The following is a 22,131-nucleotide window of genomic DNA, read 5'->3' as shown; positions in this document are numbered from 1 at the left end:
TAAAATATAACTTTGGATTACACGAGTTTATTTGAAACATGAGTCAAACTCAGTCAACAAATAATACCGAATAAAAATAATAAACACAAATATGAAAAATATATTTCGAGTCTAGATCGAGTTGGGTATTGAATATTGTACAAGACTTTGCTGGTACGAGTTAAAGGAAGAATTGGGGACTCGCCAGTCTTGGTGATGACGCAATTGGACCTTTAGAACGGTGGAGTGGTACTTACAAAGACATTCTGACGCTCAAATCAAAATGAATCTAAGAGATATAGGTAAGGGTTATAAATATGTAACATATCTGAGAAAATTCTTGGCTCCCTTTTTATAATTTGTATAGTTATCTTATCTTATTTTATTGACTAAGATAAAAAAGTATTTAAATTTAAATGTTAGTTATTGATGTCCGATTTTCTGACCTAATTTGGACCGTACAGAAGACTTGGACCTGGGAGTCGGACTGTTATTTAGCCGGTTTTGGAACTCGGGTGCTAGGCCTGAAACAAATATCCTTATAAACAATATATACAATTGTATGTAATGCATAATTGCCTATAGTCAACCAACCAAGTTAGAATGTTGTTAAACAAAAACTTTTCGAAGTAAAACCATGTGGAGCCCCGCCTCGTATGCTGTTGGCGAGGAGTGGATTATAGGAAGAGGAATTGAGGGGTTTAATTTTTTTGATATTGTACTGAAATGTGGATATATTTGGAGTAAAGATCTAAAATTGTCATCGAATTTCAAATCGCTATCTAATTTAGTTTTTTACTTTAATAAATGATCAATTAAATCTCTGAAATTTCAAAACATGCATCTCCGTTAGTCCTTTAGAGAAGTGTCGTCTAAACGTCGATGACGTGAAACATGAAGTGTTAGATGAATATTTTAGCTGTATGCTAATGTGTACAAAGGTTGAATGTAGTTTAAATTAGTATTTAAAATTGTTTAATAATGTCCAAATTAATTCATCTTCCATTACAAAACCCTAATCCCCAAATTCTTGTCTTCTATTCTTCTTCTCTTCTTCGACCACTGGTTACATATAACAAAAATTGGGGCACCAATTCTACCGGAAAAAAGGAAACTAAGCCATCAGGTGTTTCTTTTGGTTCGTACTCATCAGCCAATTATTCCATGTCCTCACATAATTTTTTTGGGCACTTATCCAGCTAGAGAATTGAAAAGTCCAATTGATAAGCTCTTGCTCAAGGTACAGATGCAGATGTAGAAGCAGGAGTGTCAACGACTTTACGATTGTCGTAGACTTTCTTGACGATCTCATGCTAGTAATTTTCATCTTCCAAATCAAGAATTTTCTTCTCCTCTTGAACCTCCCTAGAGTCACGATTGAGAGTATATTGTGTCTAAAGATAGTACTTTTCATCGTCGTTGTTGTCGAAAAAGTTGACAAAATCACTCAAAGAAGCTCTTGGAGGGGAAGGTGGTGGGAGCTGGCATCAGAGTGAGGAAAAGAAGACGAAGGAAAAGCGTGCTTCGCTAGGTGAGCTTTTGTCAGAGGGGAAGGCAAAGGAGAGGCGGCACTGTCTCCTGCCACTGATTCCCTGTCTTTCTTGATGTATGCCATGTGCGCCGCCACGAGAGCATACCTCTAGTGGATAGCTTTGTCGAGAAAGGTGCATTGATCTCGGCACAACGCCACCACTGGCAAATCCTCCACCTTGGCGTTGTGGCAGAGGAAGGTGGAGAAACATTGAGAATGGGGGACCGGTACGAATAGTTTATTTGAAGAAGAGAAGACAAAAAATTGGGAATTAGGATTTTATAATGGAAGATGGACTAATATGGACATTATTAAGCAATTTTGGATACCAATTTAAATCACATTCAACTTTCGTACACATTAGCATTCAGTTGAAATGTCCATCTCGCACTTCACGTTTTATGTCTTTGACGTTTAGACGACACTTCTTTAAAGGACTAACAGAGATGCATGTTTTAGAATTTCAAGAATTTAATTGATCATTTATTAAAGTGAAGGATTAAATTGGATAACAATTTAAAATTTAGAGACCATTTTAGATATTTTTTGATATATTTAGTTATTTTTGTACAAATAAGTTATATACTGCTATGAAACGTACAAAATGTTACCTGCGTGTGTGTAATATTTTTTTAATACTTAAAAAGAAAAATGGCGCCAACGTTTTGATTAAGAAGTTTTTTAAAATTTTGTAACACAAACATCAAAACCATTTTGATATTTTAATTTTGTACACAACGTTGTCGTCGTTTTATAGTAAACGTCGACGTCATTTTTCTATTATAATTTTAGGCTTTTTTATATAAATAAATATTAGAAATATATTATTTACTAAAATACGCACCAGTAAAAAGTCTTCCTAAAATGCGCAGGGCTATATCAGATGCAGCGCCCACGAAATGGAGTTTCACTCCAACTCAGGTCCGGCGGCCGTGAAATGAACCTGACAGCAGCAGATGGCATATCATGGTCGACGTACACGAAATTGGGGGGCATCTCAGGTCTGGCGCCAGCAAAATGCCCAATACAAGGAGTATTCACGAATTGGTGCACTTCATGTTACTTTTTTTTTTCCTCAAACACAGCACCACACATCAACCTCGGCAAAACTTTCTTTTAGCACCAACACTTTTTTTTAACCCTTTTTCTTTCAACCGTACTTCAAGTCTCCTCCCCAACACCCTTTTATTCCCAGCTTCCTTCCCAACTGTCTTTGGCCACCCAATACAACCAATACATATGAGGTACGAAAACTGGAGCTTGCTGAATTCTTGCAGCCTTGACCATCCAATTCGTGGGCGCCACAAAGGAAGAGACCAACTCGTGTGTGCCACCGGCGTAATGGAACCATTTCGTGGTCGCTGCCCGAGAAGTGGCCCATCTTGTGTGCGCCAGGCCTGATGTGCACCATTTCGTGGCTGCCATTAGCGAAGTTGGGTGCCTGCTGTTGTTAGGTCCATTTCGCGGCCGCTGGACTTGACTTGGAGTGAAATTTCATTTCGCGGACGACCCATTTGATATGATCCTGCACATTTTGGGAATATTTTCTCATGCTGCGTATTTTAATAAATAATATATTTCTAATATTTATTTATATAAAAAAGCCATAATTTTAAGTGATCGCCTCTCATAACCGTATTAAATACATCTTTTGTATTATTTTAATAAGATACACTACTACAAACTGAATATTAAAAAAAGTTCGAATTGAGGTGTCAATGGTAAAAACTAAATTGATAATTTGCACATTAGTTGCTCTATCTCTTTTTTTTAAATAAAAATAAGAGTCTTGCTAACCATATTTGTTAAAAATATTGTTAAAAATATTTTATATAAAATTTAAAATAAATAATAAATATTATATTTTATATTTTTTATGCACAAAATTTTTTTATGTATTTTTGTGTATATATTTTTGGTATTTTAAATAAAATTAAAGAGAAAAAAAGAATATAATTTTTAATATAAAAGAAATATATATTCTTGATATGCACAAAACATAGTATAAGTATTATTGTTTTTGTGTTTAGCTATATCCGGAAAATAATTACAAATTAATATATATATTATATACCCTTACACTTGCTTGATTTGTTCAATTGCATTTGCATAATAGTGAAAAAGAAGCAAATGCCTAACTTATTATTTGTACAATAAAATCAACAAGGACCCATCAACAACCACCTGTGTCCATATTTATATTTCACTACACCATCTTGGCCCCCTATTCATTGCAACTAGGGGTGCATATCCACAGACTCGGAATTAATTAGACTTGGATTTGATACAAACATTTTATTAGATCTATTTTAAAGATTTAAAATTGATTTTAGTTTGAAATATCTGGATTAAATTTAATCGATTTGATATATAATCAATGTATAAGTTTATAAATTATAAAATTAATAAATTCTTACTTTTAAATATTAAATTTAATAAATATTATAATATTTATATCAAAATAAAATATTATGTTAATTAAATTATAAAGCTATAATTATTTTAATAATTTTAACATAAAATTTGAATTATAAAATACGACTGCAAAACTTAAAACTTAAGCTAGGCCAAATTTACTGGATGAACTCCATCCGAAATTTATACCATATTAAAATAAAATGACGTAACCTTAGATTCCGATTGGATTTGGGACCAGACTGAACACCCCTTTGAGGCTTTAACAAGCAATCCCCAAGAGTTGCCACGTGGACGCACCAGATATCAAGGTGCATCGCCCCACTACCATAGTTATTCTTCCAGCTGGACCACACACGTGGAACAATATCACAGGCCACTCACAGCTATTGACCAGTTGTTGACCCTAGGGACCACCGCAGTCCCACCTTCACTAAAATTCGAACAACTATCCCATAGCCCACTTCACTTCAACAAATCCAACGGTTGAGATTCTAACCCACTGTCTCACTTCTAAAACATTGCTCGAACTTTAAACGTAAAACGAATTTACAAATCAGCAATGTTAAGGCAGCAATTTTTGTGATTGTTAACTATCAATTAGTCATTAATGATGATTTGATGGTGTGAGATTGGTATGAAATTTCATCTAATAGCTCACCTTCCTCTGTTGATTACATGTTGGTCAAAATTCAATAAAACTGGTGTCCCTAAACTTTTCCTTTCAAATTGTAATGAATGGACCATACCGCATCATTATTTTTGCATTTAATGCGTTTAGGAGCACAATAAAAATTAATTAATAATCTACTAAATAAAAAACTTACATTTATTTAAAAATTGTGCATTTAGAATCTAAATAATATATCAAATTTTTATGTTAACTGGTGTTTACCAACTAGTTTTTATAAAATGATTTTATAAGTCTAAAAAAATTTAATTATTCGGTTAGTTTTTATAATTTTAATCAAATTTTTAATTAAATTTTTATATATTTTTTAAATTAAGTTTGTATATCATATTAGATTTTAGAATAAAGTATTAAATTAGTTCTTTATGTATGGGTGTAATTCTGTTTTAATCCTTAAGATTTAAAGTGTCTTATTTAAATCAAAAAAATTTATTTAGCGTTAATTTAGTCCTACAGTAATGTCAAAATTAAATAATTAATAAAATGTCCTACAGAACAACAGTACAAGGACAAAATCGATAATCTGAAGAACAAGTACAAGCAGAGACACAAAATTAACCGTTGATGTATCAATACATTTATTTATTATTCTCTTTAGTTCTATAAAAAATATTTTATTTATATTATAAAAAAATAATAAATAAATGTATTGATGCATCTACGGTTAATTTTGTGCCTCTGGAGTTTGAACTTGTTCTCCAGATTATCGATTTTGTTCCTGTACTGTTATTATGTATGACATTCCGATAATTATTTAACTTTGACCTCTATGGGACTAAATTGATGCTAAATGAAACTTTTTTGGATTCAAATAAGACACTTTAAACTTTAAGGACTAAAACAGAATTACGCCCAAACATAGAGGATCAATTTAGTACTTTACCCTAGATTTTAAATTAAGTTCTTATCATCACAGAAATATTAGAATCAACTAAATTAGTCATATTCATTTTGTTTAATAGAATACTTTATTAATTTCAACGTTTTTATTGCGATAAGAATTTAATTACAAAATTTAATATGATATAGAGATTCAATTGAATAGAAAAAATATAAAATCCAATTAGAAATTTGATAAAATTATAGCAACTGATAAAATAATTAAACTTATAAAAAATTAATTATTAAATTAATTAATAATAATATGTTATTTGAATAATTATTTTTTACAATAATATAATTAAATTATATTCGTAATTATTAATAAAAGATCCTGTATGATCAATATAATTTATTTTGTTGAACCAATAATTAGTTAATAATATTTAAAAGTATTAACTAAAAAAAATATGAAATATTTTTATTTGTTAAAAAAAATCCCCATGTTGGAGCATGATTGTCTTTTTAGTTTTTATTAACTTTTTTTCTTTTTTGTTTGGTATTTATCCATACTACTATATAATAGCCCATAACGACGCCCTTGCTTTTCGATCCTCGTTCTTTGTCTCACTTCACTTGGCTCAAAGAAAAAGAAAGTTGAATAAGGAAGCTAGTTAAGCAAAGCAAAGCATCATGGTATGCTTCTGTTTCTTGGTGGACCAAACGCGGAAAGTACGGAGGAGCAAACCGGCGGCGGGAATATGCAGCCGGTGCGGCGGTGGAGCTAGCGTGGCCGACATGAAAACCGCCACCAGGTTTTGCTGTGTTCCCTTTTACTGCAAGTCTTGGAGAGCCATTATCTGCACTTTTTGCGGTGCTGTTCTTCGCTCCTACCATTAGTCCCTCCACCCACCATCATCGTCATCCAATCGTGAAATGCAATTTGACTTCTTTCTGTTCTTTACAACATACATTGAGATGGATTTGAATAGAAGTTCACCATGAACTTCACCAACTATGAGTAGTTAGTAGTCTAATTTATCTTCTGCTTTTTTTGTGTTTGCTAATTATTCTTTTTCTTCATTATATGTTGTAGTCAATCACTTCCATGTTAATTTGAGAATCATGATCGCTTCTATCTGTGCCTTTGTGCATTTTTTTGTTCTTTACTATTACATATTATTTGTTTGAGAGTTGCAACTTGCAACTATAAGGAGGCGGATTGAACAAGAATTGAGGTAGCTTAAAATGCTGAAAATGTGTATCAATTATTTATTTGGAAATTGAAAATGAAAGTAAGCAATATGCATAAGGCAGACCACATGGATCAAATATGTTCCTCCCTCCATGACCATTTTTTATTCTCTCATCAGTTTTGGGTGCGAGAACCGATCTTAATTCAGGAGCAGTACAGTTTCAATGCTGTTGAAGTATTGATTCACATGGCGCACAACCAGCTATATTAATTATGTGGAGAAATTAAGCATGAGCAGTTCAGCTTTCCACCAGTATAGATGTCCAGTCCAATAATGCATAGCGAAAAGTTATTAGTGGACAGTAAATATTTGGTGATACTGTCAGATGACAGCTTTCAGCATTATAAATTGGGGAGTTGCATGGTGACTATAGTTGTAGTGGGTAACACTGGAAGAGATTTATGCACCCCAATTGAACAAATCTGAATGACAAAAAGTGCATCACTTTAATTTTTCATTTTTCGTTATCGAGTTGCTGATACGGATAATCGTATCACATATTATAATATTATTTATTTAAGTACATTAAATTGGCCTATAAATTTATAAGGATGTATTTATTTTAGTGTCTAAAATTGAATATTATGAATAAAATTAATCTTCACATTAATTTATTTTTAACTTTTCACAATATTATTTAAATATAAGTATTTTTGTAAATATTTTACAGTTGAAGTTTTAGTTATATAACTTTTTTTTGTAATACTATAATATTAATAAGATTAGCCAACTTAGTTAAATTTTCAATAATTTCAACAAAATTATCTAACTTAGCTAACTTTTCACTGAACTTATTTAAAAAAGCATAATAGTTTTATGTGTCTATATGTAATTATAATTATCCTTATAGCTAACTTTTATACTTTAATTGAAATTGGAATAAAATTTCTCTTTTTTGTTATTTTATTAAATTTTATTAAGATAAAAAATAAGGTTTAAATAAAATTTTGATTTTATGAAAGGCATGTTAATCAAGTTTTTTAATAGATTTTAATGTAAAAAAACATATGAGATGAGTGGAGAAATAACAACTTGATACCTATATACAAAAATAAGGGGATATAAAGAGTTGCGAAAAATATAGAAAGATCAAATTCATGAGTTATATCATAAAATTATGGAAAAGGGTGATAGAACGGAAATTAAGACAAGAGACACAAGTAACAGATCAGAAAACCAATTTAATTTTATGCTAGGCAGAAAGCTACATACATGTTAAAAATGATGATGGAGAGGTATCATAGTAATAAAAAGAATCTATATATGGTGTTTATTGATTTGGAAAAAGCGTACAATAGAGTGTCAATGGAGGTTTTATGGAAGGTTTTGGAAAAGAAGAGAGTAAGAATTGCATATATTCGTGTAATTAAAAACATGTATGATGAGGCTACAACTAGTGTGAAGACTCAAGGTGGTGTAACAGAGAAATTTTGGATCATCCCTAAGTTTATACTTTTTCATATTAGTTTTGAAAGTACTCACAAAGCATATCCAAGAGCCTGTGTCATAATGCATGTTTTTTGCCACCGAAAGTAGTTAGTGATTACGACACACAAACTCAATTCAAAACAAGCAAACAAATAAGACTCAATTAGCCACAGAAATATGAGTATCTAGTGCTTCACGAGACAGAATACAAGAGAATAAGCAAAAGGTAAATAGAAATTGACAACTTAGATTCTTATTACCTTCAATAATGTATTGTCTTTTTTTCAGTATTTTTTGTTGAAAATTTCAAATCTAGCGTAAAGAATTTTTCTGAGTTTTTACAAAGATTTTGAGAGTGGTTTAAAATTTCTAGAAACCGTTTTTTTAGAATGTATTCATATTAAAGAGCACGGTAAGTTAAATGTTTTGTCGCTTGCGTTAGTAGAGAGTTGGAGCGTATGTAACACACTTTTACTAATGAAATTGATTTTTTTTTTTATTTGATCCAACTTAGTTGCTAAAATGCTTGAATGTGTAGCAAGACTCTTATTATACAGGATCCTACAAATACTAATATAATACTTTGTGAGATCTAAAACAAACCTGAAATAAAAGTTAACATTGAAGATTAGAGATGACAAAGCAAAAAGTCAGCCCCACTCCGCCCACTCCGCCCACCCCGCCAAGGCCTATTCTAAAAATGGGGGTAGGCTGATAAAGTGGGTTTAAGATGCTAATGCTAACTCATCTTATAGGTTGATGGGCTAGCCCACTTAACTCCTTCTTTAAAATAAATTAAAAATTAATAAAAAATATAATTAAAAATTAAATACAAATAAAAAATAGTCAAATTACAATATTTTTTTTACTTTTTTTTTTATTTTAACTTTAATATAATTGTTTAAAATAATATCGTCAATAAAATCATCTTTATTTTGAAAAATAAGTCACATAATTTGAGCGTATATATGAATATAAATAAAATAAACAAAGTTAATAATTAAAAAAATAAAAAAATAAAAAATATATGTTTAAAATTATATAATTGTTAATTTTTGTAGCACTGATATCTCTTTTATTTAATATAAATAGAAAATAAAACAACCTTTAATCCAGTGGAGCAGCCCACTGCACCCCGCAAAAACTTGCGAATATTTTTTTATTTAGCGGATTTCAAATCTTAGCTCGACCCATCCTTTTTAGCGGATTCAGCCCTTTTACCACCCTTATTAAAAATACTGTAAAATCTAATTTTGAGTTTATTTGGGCGAGTTTTTACGAAAAGATTTTTTTCAAGTAATCTTTTTTTATAAGATCTTTTAAAAAAGTAAAATTAATTTTAGAAATATTCTCCACATCTAAACAATTTTGACATCCATGTTCATCCAAATAATTTTAGGTCACGCGCTTTTTCTGCTTTCTTCTTTCCTCATGCTTCTTCTCTTCTCCTTCTTCTCATCTCCCCTGCACTTCTTCTTCTTCTTCTTCTCCCATGATTCTTCTTCTCACGCTCATTTACGCACGGAGCGTCTTCTTCTTCGACTTCTTCTTCGCGTTCCTCATTCTCCTCCTTCTTTTTTGCGTTCCTTCTTCTTCACGGTTTTCTCCTTAGCGTCATTCTTTTGATGTTGTTGCTACTGTATTTTTTTTTTGTATTTTCCTCCTTCTCTTCTTGGTGAAGAAGCAATAGAAGGTGCGGAGAAAGAGTTTTGAATTGTACAGAACAGTAATGAACCGAACATATTATTATGGTGAAACAATTGTATAGTACTAAATGAATGAAATATAATCCATTATATAAAATCAAATTTAAATAGCTTTCTGCATAATGAACCGAACACGTACTCATGATGAAACAATTGTATAGTATTGAATGAACGAAACAAAATCCATTATATAAAATTAAATTCAAACAGCTTTCTGCATAATGAACCGAACACGTACTCATGGTGAAACAATTGTATAGTACTGAATGAACGAAACATAATCCCTTATATAAAATCAAATTCGATGTAGAGATTATCAATTCAATTCAGATTCATAACACATGCGTCCATTCAATTCAGATTCATAACACATTTAGTAATTGCATTCCATTCAATTCGGTTGAAAAAAATAATCCATTAGCAAAATATTGGTGTTGTTGGTGATGACGATAATGAAAGAAGAAGGGAAGAAGGAGGAGGAGGAGGAGGAGGAGATATACATGAATTTGAAAGAAGAAGAAGGTGACGTATGCGTGCATTTGAAATAAGAAGAAGAAGAAGAAGAAGAAGCGCGGGGAAGAGAAGAAGAAGAAGCGCCGGGGGGGAGAAGAAGCACGTGTAATGTCACTCTTTTAATGAGAATGATTTTTGTTGGTGTTAGACCTACTTGTATAAAACTTAGATGAAAAAATACTTAAATGTGTAGTATAGCCCCTAATTTTATATTTAGATATATTATATAAAAATATATTTTTATTTAGTAAGTATAAGAGTACTTTTTATTTATTTATGATATTAAAAATATTTTTTAAATAAAAAATATATTTTAAAAATATAGATTATAGTTTTTATTTTTTATTTTTTAGTATTTTTATTTTTATTATTAAAATTTTGTCAAATATATTAAAAAACTAATAATTTAATGACATCCAAACAAATACTTTATTACTTTATAATCACATCATTTTAAAAAATAATAATGCTCTACATCTATATAAAAAATACATCCAAGTTATCCAAGCAATATTGGTCAGACACACTTCTATCCCCCCTCACTCGTTTGTCATACACGCGCTACATATAATGTGCTACAACCTAAAGCTTTGCTCAACGTAAATATGCTCGCGTTCTCCCTTATTGATCTGCATTGCCTTCGTCGTTCTCCTCTGGCCACGTTCATCTTGTCGTTTTCTTCTTTCAATCTGGTTACATTGCATTTATCTTCTTCCTATTCTTCTTCGATCTGCACTTCTGAATTGAAATAATGAATGACTCAACTTCAAATCAGTTGAATAAGAGCAATTTGGATTATTCTTCTAAAACAAATCACACTGACGAAGTTTGGATTATTCAATTTTGAATCGAATTGAATGGAATGCAATTGCTAATTTGAATTGAATTGAATTGAATTGATAATCTATTTGAATTTGATTTTATATAATGGATTATATTTCGTTCACTTAGTACTATACAATTGTTTCACCATGAGTACTGTGTTCGGTTCATTATATAGAAAGCTGTTTGAATTTGATTTTATATAATGGATTATGTTTTGTTCACTCAATACTATACAATTGTTTCACCATGAGTACATGTTTGGTTCATTATATAAAAAGCTGTTCGAATTTGATTTTATATAATAGATTATGTTTTGTTCACTCAGTACTATACAATTATTTTATCATGAGTACTGTTCAGTTCATTATACAGAAAGCTGTTTGAATTTGATTTTATATAATGGACTATGTTTCGTTCACTCAGTATTATACAATTGTTTCATCATGAGTACGTATTCAGTTCATTATGCAGAAATAAAGATGTTCAAATTTGAATTTATATAATGGATAATGTTTCATTCATTTAGTACTATACAATTGTTTCACCATAATAACATGTTTGGTTCATTTCTGTTCTGCACAATTCAAAACTCTTCCTCCTCACATTCTACTGCTTCTTCACCAGAGAGAGAAAGAGGAAAAGACAAAAAAAAAATACAGCAACAACAACAACAAAAGAATTATGATAAGGAGAAAATACGTGAAGAAGAAAGAACACGAAAAAGAAGAAGGAGAATGAAGAGGAGGAGGAATGCGAAGAAAAAGGCGAAGAAGAAGACGCTCCATGCGTAAACGAGCGTGAGAAGAAGAAGAATAAGAAGAATAAGAAGAAGAAGCGCGGGAGAAGGAGAGAAGAAGAGAAGAAGCGTTGGGCAAGAGTAGTTTCGTGTGTGTTGGGCGCATGTCTTTCACGTTTCATTTAATGGTATTTTGTATTTTTTGTGTTGGGCCAACTTTAATGAACTTAGATACAAAATTACATGGCTGTATAGCATCACTGTTTTAAAAAGAGCTTATCCATTAGTTTATCTAGGTGTTTGTTTAAAGTCTAATTCTATAGTGCCTATGAGTTGGTATCTAAATTTTGCATAACTTATTTTTTTTGTAGTAAATTTTAAATTTTTAAAATTATTTACTTTTATACTTTTTAAATTAAATATTAATTTTTAATTTTTTGGGTAAATTAAGCATCATTAGAGCAGACAATTGGTAGGGTATGATAGGGTTTGGACTCTACTCTAATTCTACCTGCGAGTTGAAAATTTTTCAACTCTACCATACTCTCGAGCTGAGAATCTCTCAATCATAACCCTACTCGCACCTTAAAGTTCTTAACTCTATCTTATTCGATCTTACCCGCAAAAAAATTAAATTTTTCTAAAATAATATAAAATTCAATCATTTCACATTTCGTATATATTAATAAAATAAAAAATAAAAAATTAAGCTCAAATTAAAATTAAAAATAATAAATTTTAAAAAATTTAATATAAAATTATAAATAGTATGATTATTAAGTTCTTAATAATATTAAAATAACAAACAAAAATAAATATCTTGTCACTCTTTTTCTAATTCTAAGTTTTTACAATATTATTTTTAAGAATAAATGACTATTTGTACCTATAGAAGATAAAAATACTGACATATGTACCCACACTAAATCGAAACTAAACTTGTATTCATACAAGATATCTTCCGTGTGACAAAAGTACCCTGTCTTGTCACACGGAAGGTATCTTGTGTGGATACAAATTTAGTTTCGATCTAGTGTGGCTACATATGTCAGTATTTTCATCTTTTATGGATACAAATAAATTTTTTTTCTTATTTTTAAATAACAAATATACTAAATTAGTAATTTAAATAATTAATTTAGTAGATTAGTTTAAGTTTTTACAAAAAAAGGATTTGTGAATTTAATACTCACTTTTTTTATTATACATGTCATTTTTAAATATATATATATATATATTATATAATATATAATATGTTAAGGATTCGAGTAGAATATTGGCTGAACCCGCATCCAATCGTACCTGTAAACAAATTCGCACTGCATCCTATTTTATTTTTAGCGAATTGGATACCTGCTGCCAGTAATATATATGTTGCCAGCTTTGGCATCACCTTTTAGGCACAATAGTAATTACCTCTCTTAGAGGGAGCAAAAATAAAAGAGAAGTGCTACACATACAAGTCATTTTTGTTTACAAGTCTTACAAGTTGGGCCTAACACGTGCGTTACAGAAGAAGAAGAAGCGTGAATATAAATGACTTGTATGATTTGTATGAAAAAACGTTCTCTCTTTGCCTTCGATCTCCTTCTTTTTTTTCGATTTTCATGGTTTTTGAAATCAAGTTTTGAAATTGTTTTGAAGATGATGGAACTTCAGAAATACACCCGAACGATTACAAAAATACACCCAAACGATTATAGAAATACATCCAAAGGATTACAGAAATACACCCAAATAGTTACAGAAATAAACCAAACGACAGAAATACACCCAAAAGATTATAGAAATACACCCAAAGGATTTAAGAAATACACCTAATATAGGGAGAGACAGTATATTTCTTCTTGAAATCAATACACCCAAAGGATTACAAAAATACACCCAAAGAATTTAAGAAATACACCCAAAATTTGTTGAAGTACACCTTATGCATAATTCAAAACTCTTTCTCTTTTTCCTCCTCATCTTCTGCTGCTGCTTCTTCTTCAAAAACGATTTGATGTCAAAAAACAATGGAAACCGAGAATAACGAAGAAAGAAAACAAAGAGAAAAGCACGTAAATGAAGAAGAAGAACAGGAAGAGGAAGAAGAACGTGTAGCAAGAAGAAGAAGAAAGAGAAAGAGAAGGCAAGAAACGTACCTTGAATAATGTTTTTTCGTTTTTTCTGGTGATTTTGATGAAGGAGAAAGAGAAAACGAAAAGAGGAGAAGAAATTTCAATAAAAAAAGAGGGAGGAAAAGAAGAAAAAGAGACACAGAGAAAGAAGAAGAAGAAAAAGAGGAAGAGGAAGCACGGAGAAAGAAGAAGAAGAAAAAGAAACACAAAAAAAACGTAAAACGACGTATTTATAAATGACTTGTATGACTTGTATGGTACGTGGAGAATTACTCAAAATAAAAAGGGAGCATAAACAAAACGACGACGTAGGGTAAACATAATTGATGTTCCTTCGTTTTAACTGCTTTTATCAAAAACCTCGAGCGCTAGGGTTTAAGCATCCAAATCAGAACGCAAATACAAACCGCACCAGGGACTACACTCTTCACTTTCAACGTTGAAGCCTTTCCCGCTCTTCATTCTTCATTCCTCCATTCAATATAGTTTTGTTGCTTTCTAACCTAACAGTAGCACATAACTATTTCTGTTATGGATTCCCAACACAGCGCCGCCACCACCACGACCAACAACACCGATGGTGTTCCACTCGCCGATACAAACGGGTCGGGTCTCGATCCGAATTCCAATGGACCCATAAAGTCGAACTGTGAAAAGGTTGAGACTTTGGGGTGCGCCATTGAGGAAGCCGTAGAGAAAATCAGCTTATTGGGTGCCTCTGAAGCAGAAGTTAAAGCTGAAATTGAAGCCGAGAGTGAAAGTGATGAAGAGTCTGAGAGTTCCACGTCATCATCGTCGGAGTCTTCTTCTTCAAGTTCTGAGGAAAGCGGTAGCGGGGATAGTGACAGTGATGATGATGATGAGGAGGAGGAAGAGAATGGGGAAGATGCTGATGCTGACGTAGAAGTTGAAGAAGGTGAGATTGATGGTTCCGATGATGATGATGATGGAGAAAAGATGGTTAGTTGGATCATGGAAGATGATGGTGGTGACGGTGATGATGATGAAGCTGATGTTGGAGGAGGAGAACCCATTAAATCAAAGAATGAACTTGAGGTATGACTCTTATTGATTATATTTGCTATTTAGATTTTGGATTTTATTTGTTTTAATGCTGCTTCATTGGAAAAAAAAATATAATCTTTTATTGCTGCTTTTAACAGAGAAGGTAAATTAAACTATTAGCTATTTAGTAACTAAAGATGTTTGTAAATGTGATGCTGGTCGCATAGGAACTTTATGCATATACACTGATGAGTTTAAATTTGCTGAGAAATTTTTTGTTATGTTCTTGTCATGTTTAATCAGTTTGATATTAGCACTGGTTACTCTTTCGACTTTGAGCTCTTCTGATACAGGCTCTGTAGCATGTATTATGTCTTTTCTTGTGTGGGATTTTCACATGACATAAATGTTGTAGTGGGGAACTCAGGATTGGATTGTTTTGATTTCAGTTCAAAGATCTTTGTTTTTGTTTGGTTTGTTCAGGGGGAATATTTTGTTTCGGATATTGTTTTGAAAGTTTCTATTAAGTTGGAAGCAATGGAAATTAGAATGTAATACAAAAGAAAATTTGAAAATCCCTTGACAGTTGATGCAATGTTGAATTAATGATGAAGAATGCTTTGTATTGAGCATGATACATGCATCCAGTTTGAGTAACTTTAGGTCTAGCTTTGTGCAATTCTGCAAGTTTGTTTTGCTTTTGGGATTTCTTTTGATTGGTGTAAACTTTTGCAGGATCTCCCTCCAGTACCCCCGATTAATGTGACCTTAGAACCAAGTCATCAGATGCGGCCAGTGGGAGTTGTTATGTCGGTAAGCTCACAAGAACCTTGGTACTATTAAAAGAAATGAAATGAGCAATCTATTACACACTTTGTTGATTTCGTTAATTTCTTTAGTTGCTCGGTGACCCTCTGTTTGAATTAGGTGTTTGTTTTAGCGTATGACCAGTGGAAATAGATTAGTAGGGTATAGTTTATTGTCGGAATAATCTCTCAAGTTTCTCATTTTACAGAAACTCGGTGCTAAGGTCATTGTGGAAGGAGTTGAGAAGCATGATCCTCTTAGCGAAGGTTCTATCCTCTGGATAACTGAAAGTAGAAAACCACTAGGATTAATTGATGAAATCTTTGGACCAGTCAAAAACCCATATTATGTTGTGAGGTACAATTCCGAAAATGAAGTACCAACTGAGGTCCAAGGGGGAACCTCAATCTCATTCGTCCCTGAATTCGCCAATTATGTGCTTAATAACAAGGATCTTTACAAGAAAGGTTATGATGCATCTGGTGCAAACGACGAAGAGTTGTCCGATGAATTAGAGTTTTCAGATGATGAGAAGGAAGCGGAATACAGGAGAATGCAAAGAATGGCCAAGAGAGGTCCAAATGATCAAAATCCTAGTAAGAGTAAACATAATAAAAAGAAGGTTTCACCACAAAAGCATGCGGTAACTTCCATCCCCAAAGCATCTGCTCCACCTGCCGCACCACCTCATGATCGCAGAAATTGTTTACCTTTTCCAGGCCAAGGACAAGGCCCTTTTGCCGGAACTTCTGCATTTCCACCATTTCCGATTCCAAACTCAAACGCAGGTCCTAACATCCCACCCAATGGAGTTTGGACAAATGGGGCAACACTTCCGCAGCAGCCATTGCCTACTGTTATTCCTAACATATTTCCAACGAATGGCATGCCTTGGTGCCCGCAAAACACTCAATTTCCTCATCAGTTGCCAATGGCAATGCCCGGAGTTCCATTTCAACAGCAGTTGCCTCAGGGAGCAATGTTGCCTGGGGTGGTCCAGCAAAATATACTTGCACAAGCCGCCATATATGCGCAGGGGCTTATGGCTCAAAACCAAATGGCATTTGGGTTGAACTCCCCACCCTTCCCGCAGATTCAGCAACCACCTATGGTGCAACAGGGTTTTCCACACAATGAATTGTCGGCACAATCTAGTCCTAATCGAGGTGGTCCTCCTCAATTTCATCCGGGTGCATCTGCTAGTAATAATGGAGGGAAAACATTTCATGGTGGTGGTAGGGGTGGTAGGAAAGGATGGAGACCAGCCAAGTGAAGGTTATTGTGTTGTGTGCTCGTAGCACATTCCAATAAGTTGGGGCTTGTAAATTTGATGAAAACCTATCCTTTTATTTTTTTTTTAAAGAAAAGAATGAATTCAATGAGCTCTTGAAATAGAAGAGGTCTAAAACTTTAGTTACATGTATAATTAGTAGTTTTGGAAGTGTTTGCCTTGAATAGATTCGGAATGGATTTTTGTTTGCGAAAGTTTTGTCAAAACAAGTCATCCTATCACTTTTGGGTTAATACGGAAATGGATCCTCTTAATTGTTAAAAAAAATTGAGCGTATAAAATGTAATCTCTAACCTTTTATTGTTTTCTCTCTTATATTTATTTTGATCCCACTTACAAAATTAATAGTGAGAAATTACATTTAAATCTCTCAATTGTTAAAAAAAAATTGAGAGAATTTATTTCCGGTTAATACTCAAAATTCATTTTTGTCATCATGTTGTTTCCCTCTAAATGATGAAAAGACTAATTTAACTTATAGTTGTATCTTTCATGAATTACTTTGATTGATCAAATTTTTTAGAAATTAGGTAATTTTTCATAGACAAATTTAAATATTAATTCTGTCAATTTTTGTTTTTATTACCAGAACTAAATTTTGGTTATTATAATTTATAACTACTTTGAAAGGTGTAAATAGATTTAATAGATAATAGTATCCAAACTTCTATTTTTTGTCCTTGTAAGTAATTTAATCTTATTTTATAAATATAATTACTCACGATCAGTTTACAGACAATAAGGATTTAAAAAAAAAAACTAATAAAAAGATGAGGCAAAACAAAACCAAGACAACAATTTTAGACATATCAACATTGAAGTGACTTGTATTTTTAGATATAAAAAATGTTTTACACTGTTACACTTCATTTGATATTAGTCCAAGGTAAAGAAAGGAGAAAGTGAGTCCTCTCTGAGCATCTAAAGGTAGTGCCTATATAAGCATGTGGTGAAGCGCTCCCCTTAACAATGACTTGTTTATGGTAACTCCTCCACTCCACTCCACTCATTGTTATTGTCTATGGTAACTCCTCCAATCATTAATACACAAACAACAACTTGGACATTATTGGGGTACAAAATCTTCACACTACTACCCAATAATTCCCAAAACAACGATGCTGGTCGCACTATGTCACCATCACTTGTATATCACAATTAACACCACTACTTTCTTGATCTGTTGATTTTTCTATTGATAAATATGGAGGTCTAGAACAAATTTATTCACTACTAAGAATCAATGTATGACTATATTAGGTAAAACATTATGAGAGAGAACAGAATCAGAATCACTAACATTGTAATTTTATGATCCAGTCAATGAGAACAATGATTGATGAACTCAGACTGGAAGTTGAGTCCAATTAGAAAATTAAAAATATTGATATAGGCATAAACAAGCCTATATGAAGAAGATGGATGAATATCAAACTTTGACATTGCTTGTGAAGTCAGTACAAGTCTGGCAGCTGCAATCTGAAAAGCGGCAGATACTGCAGCCGAAGCAGACACAGGAGGTGCAACCTTTGCATGTCGGAGAGCGAGTGCATCCCCTGTATACTCTGCGGCTCCCTCGTTCTTCTTCATCATCACATGTAATTCTGAAAGAAGCTACTATTAATCAAATTCTCCATCAAGTATAATATATAACAGCACCATTAGTGTAGTAAGGAATGTGCCCAAAAAACTTGAACTTTAAGATATTCCATACAACTTAACAGCCAAACACTGTGTGAAAACAAGCCAGTACTTGTAAGTTGTAATTTTCATTGGTACTGAACTACTGATACTGTTTTCTATATCTTAATACCATAGAAAAGATTCTCTTATTTTCAGATTTTAAATCAATCATTTATATATGCAATGCAATGTACACTTAATTGGAAAATCCCCATCAGTTTGATCTTTGTTTTCATTAGAAGATGTTAGTAAATGTTCTTCAGAATAATTTCATAAATGCATGATAGCATCTCCCAGACACAGTAAATGATGTTAATGGCTATCACTAATAGCTGTTAAGTACTAGCATACATAGAGATCAATAAAATATTACTACATACTATGTCAAATTTTCATTATAATGAGATCAAATAATGGACTTAACACTTATTTATTATATTTTGCATTACTTAAAGTAACGTTACACCATATACATAATATATATTCTGACACTATACAAAATGTCCATATCAATGTAAATTAGTTACTCAGAAAACAGTATTGTGATTTGACTACTAGTATTTAAAAAAGTATCTGCATCAAATCCAATATGAAGGAACAGTATGTTATTAGTGTATAACCCTTGGATAATTAGAAAGGATTAATTTGTTCATATTCAGATAAGTTCAAAAACATGAACTTATATTTTCTTCTATACTAAGCTGATTTATTTTATTATTATATGACTTTAATCAACTAAATCTTAATTCATGAAAAGAAGATTGAGGGTGAAAAAACCATTTCTCTATTTGCACGAAAATGTTTCTTATTAGTTAAAGGAAATTGATCAGATTCACTCTCAAGTCAACTAACCATGATTAAAACAAAAAAAAAAAATATAAAGAGGTCAAAGCTAATGGATACACCAATAAATTTGGACTAACACCCCCATCCAATGATGAATTTATCATGTATAAAATGGAAGACACAATTAGGCTTAAACAAAATAAAAACAAGGACATTAATTACTTACTCTAATTACTAAATATATATCAACACTAAATCAACACAAGCTATGTACATACATTTATTATTGATATCAGCAATAAAAGCATGCACTATTGAAATGCAAGAGAAAGATAAGAAACAAGACATGCATACTTGTCATATTGGAGATCAGAACATTTCCAATTAGCATCTGCCAAAGCATCATGGTGAACTCGGCATTCCTCTTTACTCCTCAGACGGAACCTGCGCTCTTTGTTGCACACTGTGCACCTAACAAACTCATCACGGTGTGACCTTCCACTTTGGGATTTAAGAGCAGCAGCTTTTGAAACTTGGTTGTAGTATTTGAGTAGCACTGTTTTGAACAATGGAACCTTCTCACCCTTCACTATTACCCATATGTTGTTCTTCCACTTTCGAGCTGTTTCTCTTCCAGAGTGTTTCTCAAATGCAGAAGGACTCAACTTGTCTAACATCAACAAAAAAACACAGTTAAAATGATGAAATGTGCTATTTGTATTCATTCTAACTTCATGTACTGAGACTATACAATAGGGACATGAAGGAAAACACTGTTATAAAGAAAATTTTCTAATTCAATATTTCATGGCTTTCAAGATCAATCATGATCACATGTAAAATCTCTACTAAAATTCAATTATCAAGTCACTATTTCATGTATTAGGTTGAAGCTATATGATACCATCCTGCATTGTCGCAAACAAGAGAGGTACTATTCAATTCCTTCTGTACCGGAGCACATAGTCAATCATGTTCTAACTACACAGTGAATGAAATTAGATTGTACATAGTAGCATATCATACATTCCAAACCAAGAACTACATTGTATATATTAGCAGCTAAAAGCTTACACTATTCTACTCTGTCAAACACACTTAAATTAATGACCTTGGAATAACAAAGATCACACCTCAAACTACCGTCATGGTTATGCTTCTATATTATTATGCTATGTTATTAAATATGTACAAACCTTAGTTAGAAATAACCTATCTTCAAACGTGTTAATGAAGAATTTTTCACATTTCTCGTTCCACTAGCTCAATACAATATAATAGGTTATATCAAAACCCAAACAAGTTTCACTGGGACAATTCAACATACACTTTAAGTGTGTATATAAAAAAACTAAAAAAGACTAACCCTCACACAACACACATGCACATTCATAAACATAACAAATATTTAGAGAGAGAGAGAACCTTCTTGGCAACCAGGGGTGCATTCACAAGTGATTTCAAGGTAGCCATTAACGAAAACCCTAAGCCTTCCAACAGCATCACCATACCTGTGGCTAGTACAACCGCACGTGATTTCAACATAGTCACCAACTCGCTTCACGCCACTCACCTCACTCAGCTCATCCTCACTGAAGATTGCTGCCACTACCCCACTCTCTCCATTCGCCATTATTATTATTATCTCCCCCAAAAGACTCTGTTTTTCGTCACAAACAGATGTGGGTCGATCGGAAAAAAACAATCGAACGATATGATGGGGGGTTTTCGATATAGAAAGTTAAATGAAAAAACAAATGTGGCGTGTGCGAAAGAAAAGGGATATATAACGGGCTTTTAAGGTACCCAGAGAGAGAGAGAGAGAGAGAGAGAGAGAGAGAGAGAGAGAGAGAGAGAGAGAGAGAGAGAGAGAGAGAGAGAGAGAGAGAGAGAGAGAGAGAGAGAGGGCCAAACACCACGTTGTTCCGAGAGAGATCTGGCCGAGAAAACGTTGAATATATAGTTTTGAGAGAGAGAGAGAGAGAGAGAGGTTAGTTGGCGAATGGTGATGGGGTGTTTTGATTTTTGAATGAATATAGTGTGAGCTGGATGGCGTATAGTGAACCAAAAAATGTTAGTTTGCGTTTGTGAATTGTGATGTGTGATGTGTCCTTCCTTGTTTTGTTTGTGAAAAACAGTGGCTTTATGATGCTACTTGCATCATATGACATTGAGAGAGAGAGAGAGAGAGAGATGAAGACCATATTTTTTTAAATTTGAATGGTACGTATTTTTTTAGATAATTGGAGAGATGCGCGTAGTGCATATAGTGTATCAGGTTTTCGGAGGGGTGGGGGATTTTGGCCTTTTAGGCTTCTTGTATCTTCATATCATTACCCATGATCTTGTGCATTAAAGAAATGGTAATAAACTAATAATGAATTGAATGTGGTTTTCATAAGGTGGACTATTTTGAAAAAGAAAAAGGAGGTGGGGTTATGGTTTTTAGAATGAGAGAGTGATTCTGTTCTCATCTGCATAACCTGCAATTCGGTTCATCAACTATCTGCTTTCTGGCCTAAATTAATGTTAGAACTCAT

At 32.5% G+C, this 22,131-nt stretch overlaps 3 protein-coding genes across 3 annotated transcripts; 2 read left to right on the top strand and 1 right to left on the bottom strand.

The window, feature by feature from the left end:
* Window positions 1-6,055: 6,055 nt before the first annotated feature.
* Window positions 6,056-6,575, top strand: LOC112789754 (uncharacterized). The gene has a single exon (XM_025831790.3). It carries the CDS (start codon window positions 6,129-6,131, stop codon window positions 6,333-6,335), a length of 207 nt encoding a protein of 68 aa, XP_025687575.1. The 5' UTR covers window positions 6,056-6,128; the 3' UTR covers window positions 6,336-6,575.
* Window positions 6,576-14,324: 7,749 nt separating this feature from the next.
* LOC112789753 (uncharacterized) lies at window positions 14,325-17,316 on the top strand. The gene is made up of 3 exons (XM_025831789.3): window positions 14,325-15,075; window positions 15,760-15,837; window positions 16,040-17,316. The coding sequence occupies exons 1-3, from the start codon at window positions 14,551-14,553 to the stop codon at window positions 17,102-17,104; spliced, it is 1,668 nt and encodes a 555-aa protein (XP_025687574.1). The 5' UTR covers window positions 14,325-14,550; the 3' UTR covers window positions 17,105-17,316.
* A 977-nt stretch (window positions 17,317-18,293) lies between these two features.
* Window positions 18,294-21,825, bottom strand: LOC112789752 (protein ULTRAPETALA 1). The gene is made up of 3 exons (XM_025831788.3): window positions 21,017-21,825; window positions 19,946-20,261; window positions 18,294-18,726 (listed from the first exon to the last, which is right to left on the bottom strand). The coding sequence occupies exons 1-3, from the start codon at window positions 21,222-21,224 to the stop codon at window positions 18,552-18,554; spliced, it is 699 nt and encodes a 232-aa protein (XP_025687573.1). The 5' UTR covers window positions 21,225-21,825; the 3' UTR covers window positions 18,294-18,551.
* Window positions 21,826-22,131: the final 306 nt, after the last annotated feature.

The sequence above is a fragment of the Arachis hypogaea genome, chromosome 3, assembly GCF_003086295.3.
Source record: "Arachis hypogaea cultivar Tifrunner chromosome 3, arahy.Tifrunner.gnm2.J5K5, whole genome shotgun sequence".
Lineage (NCBI taxonomy): Eukaryota > Viridiplantae > Streptophyta > Magnoliopsida > Fabales > Fabaceae > Arachis > Arachis hypogaea.
The sequence above is the reverse complement of the archived record's forward strand: the minus strand, read 5'-3'. Positions and strand labels throughout refer to the sequence as shown.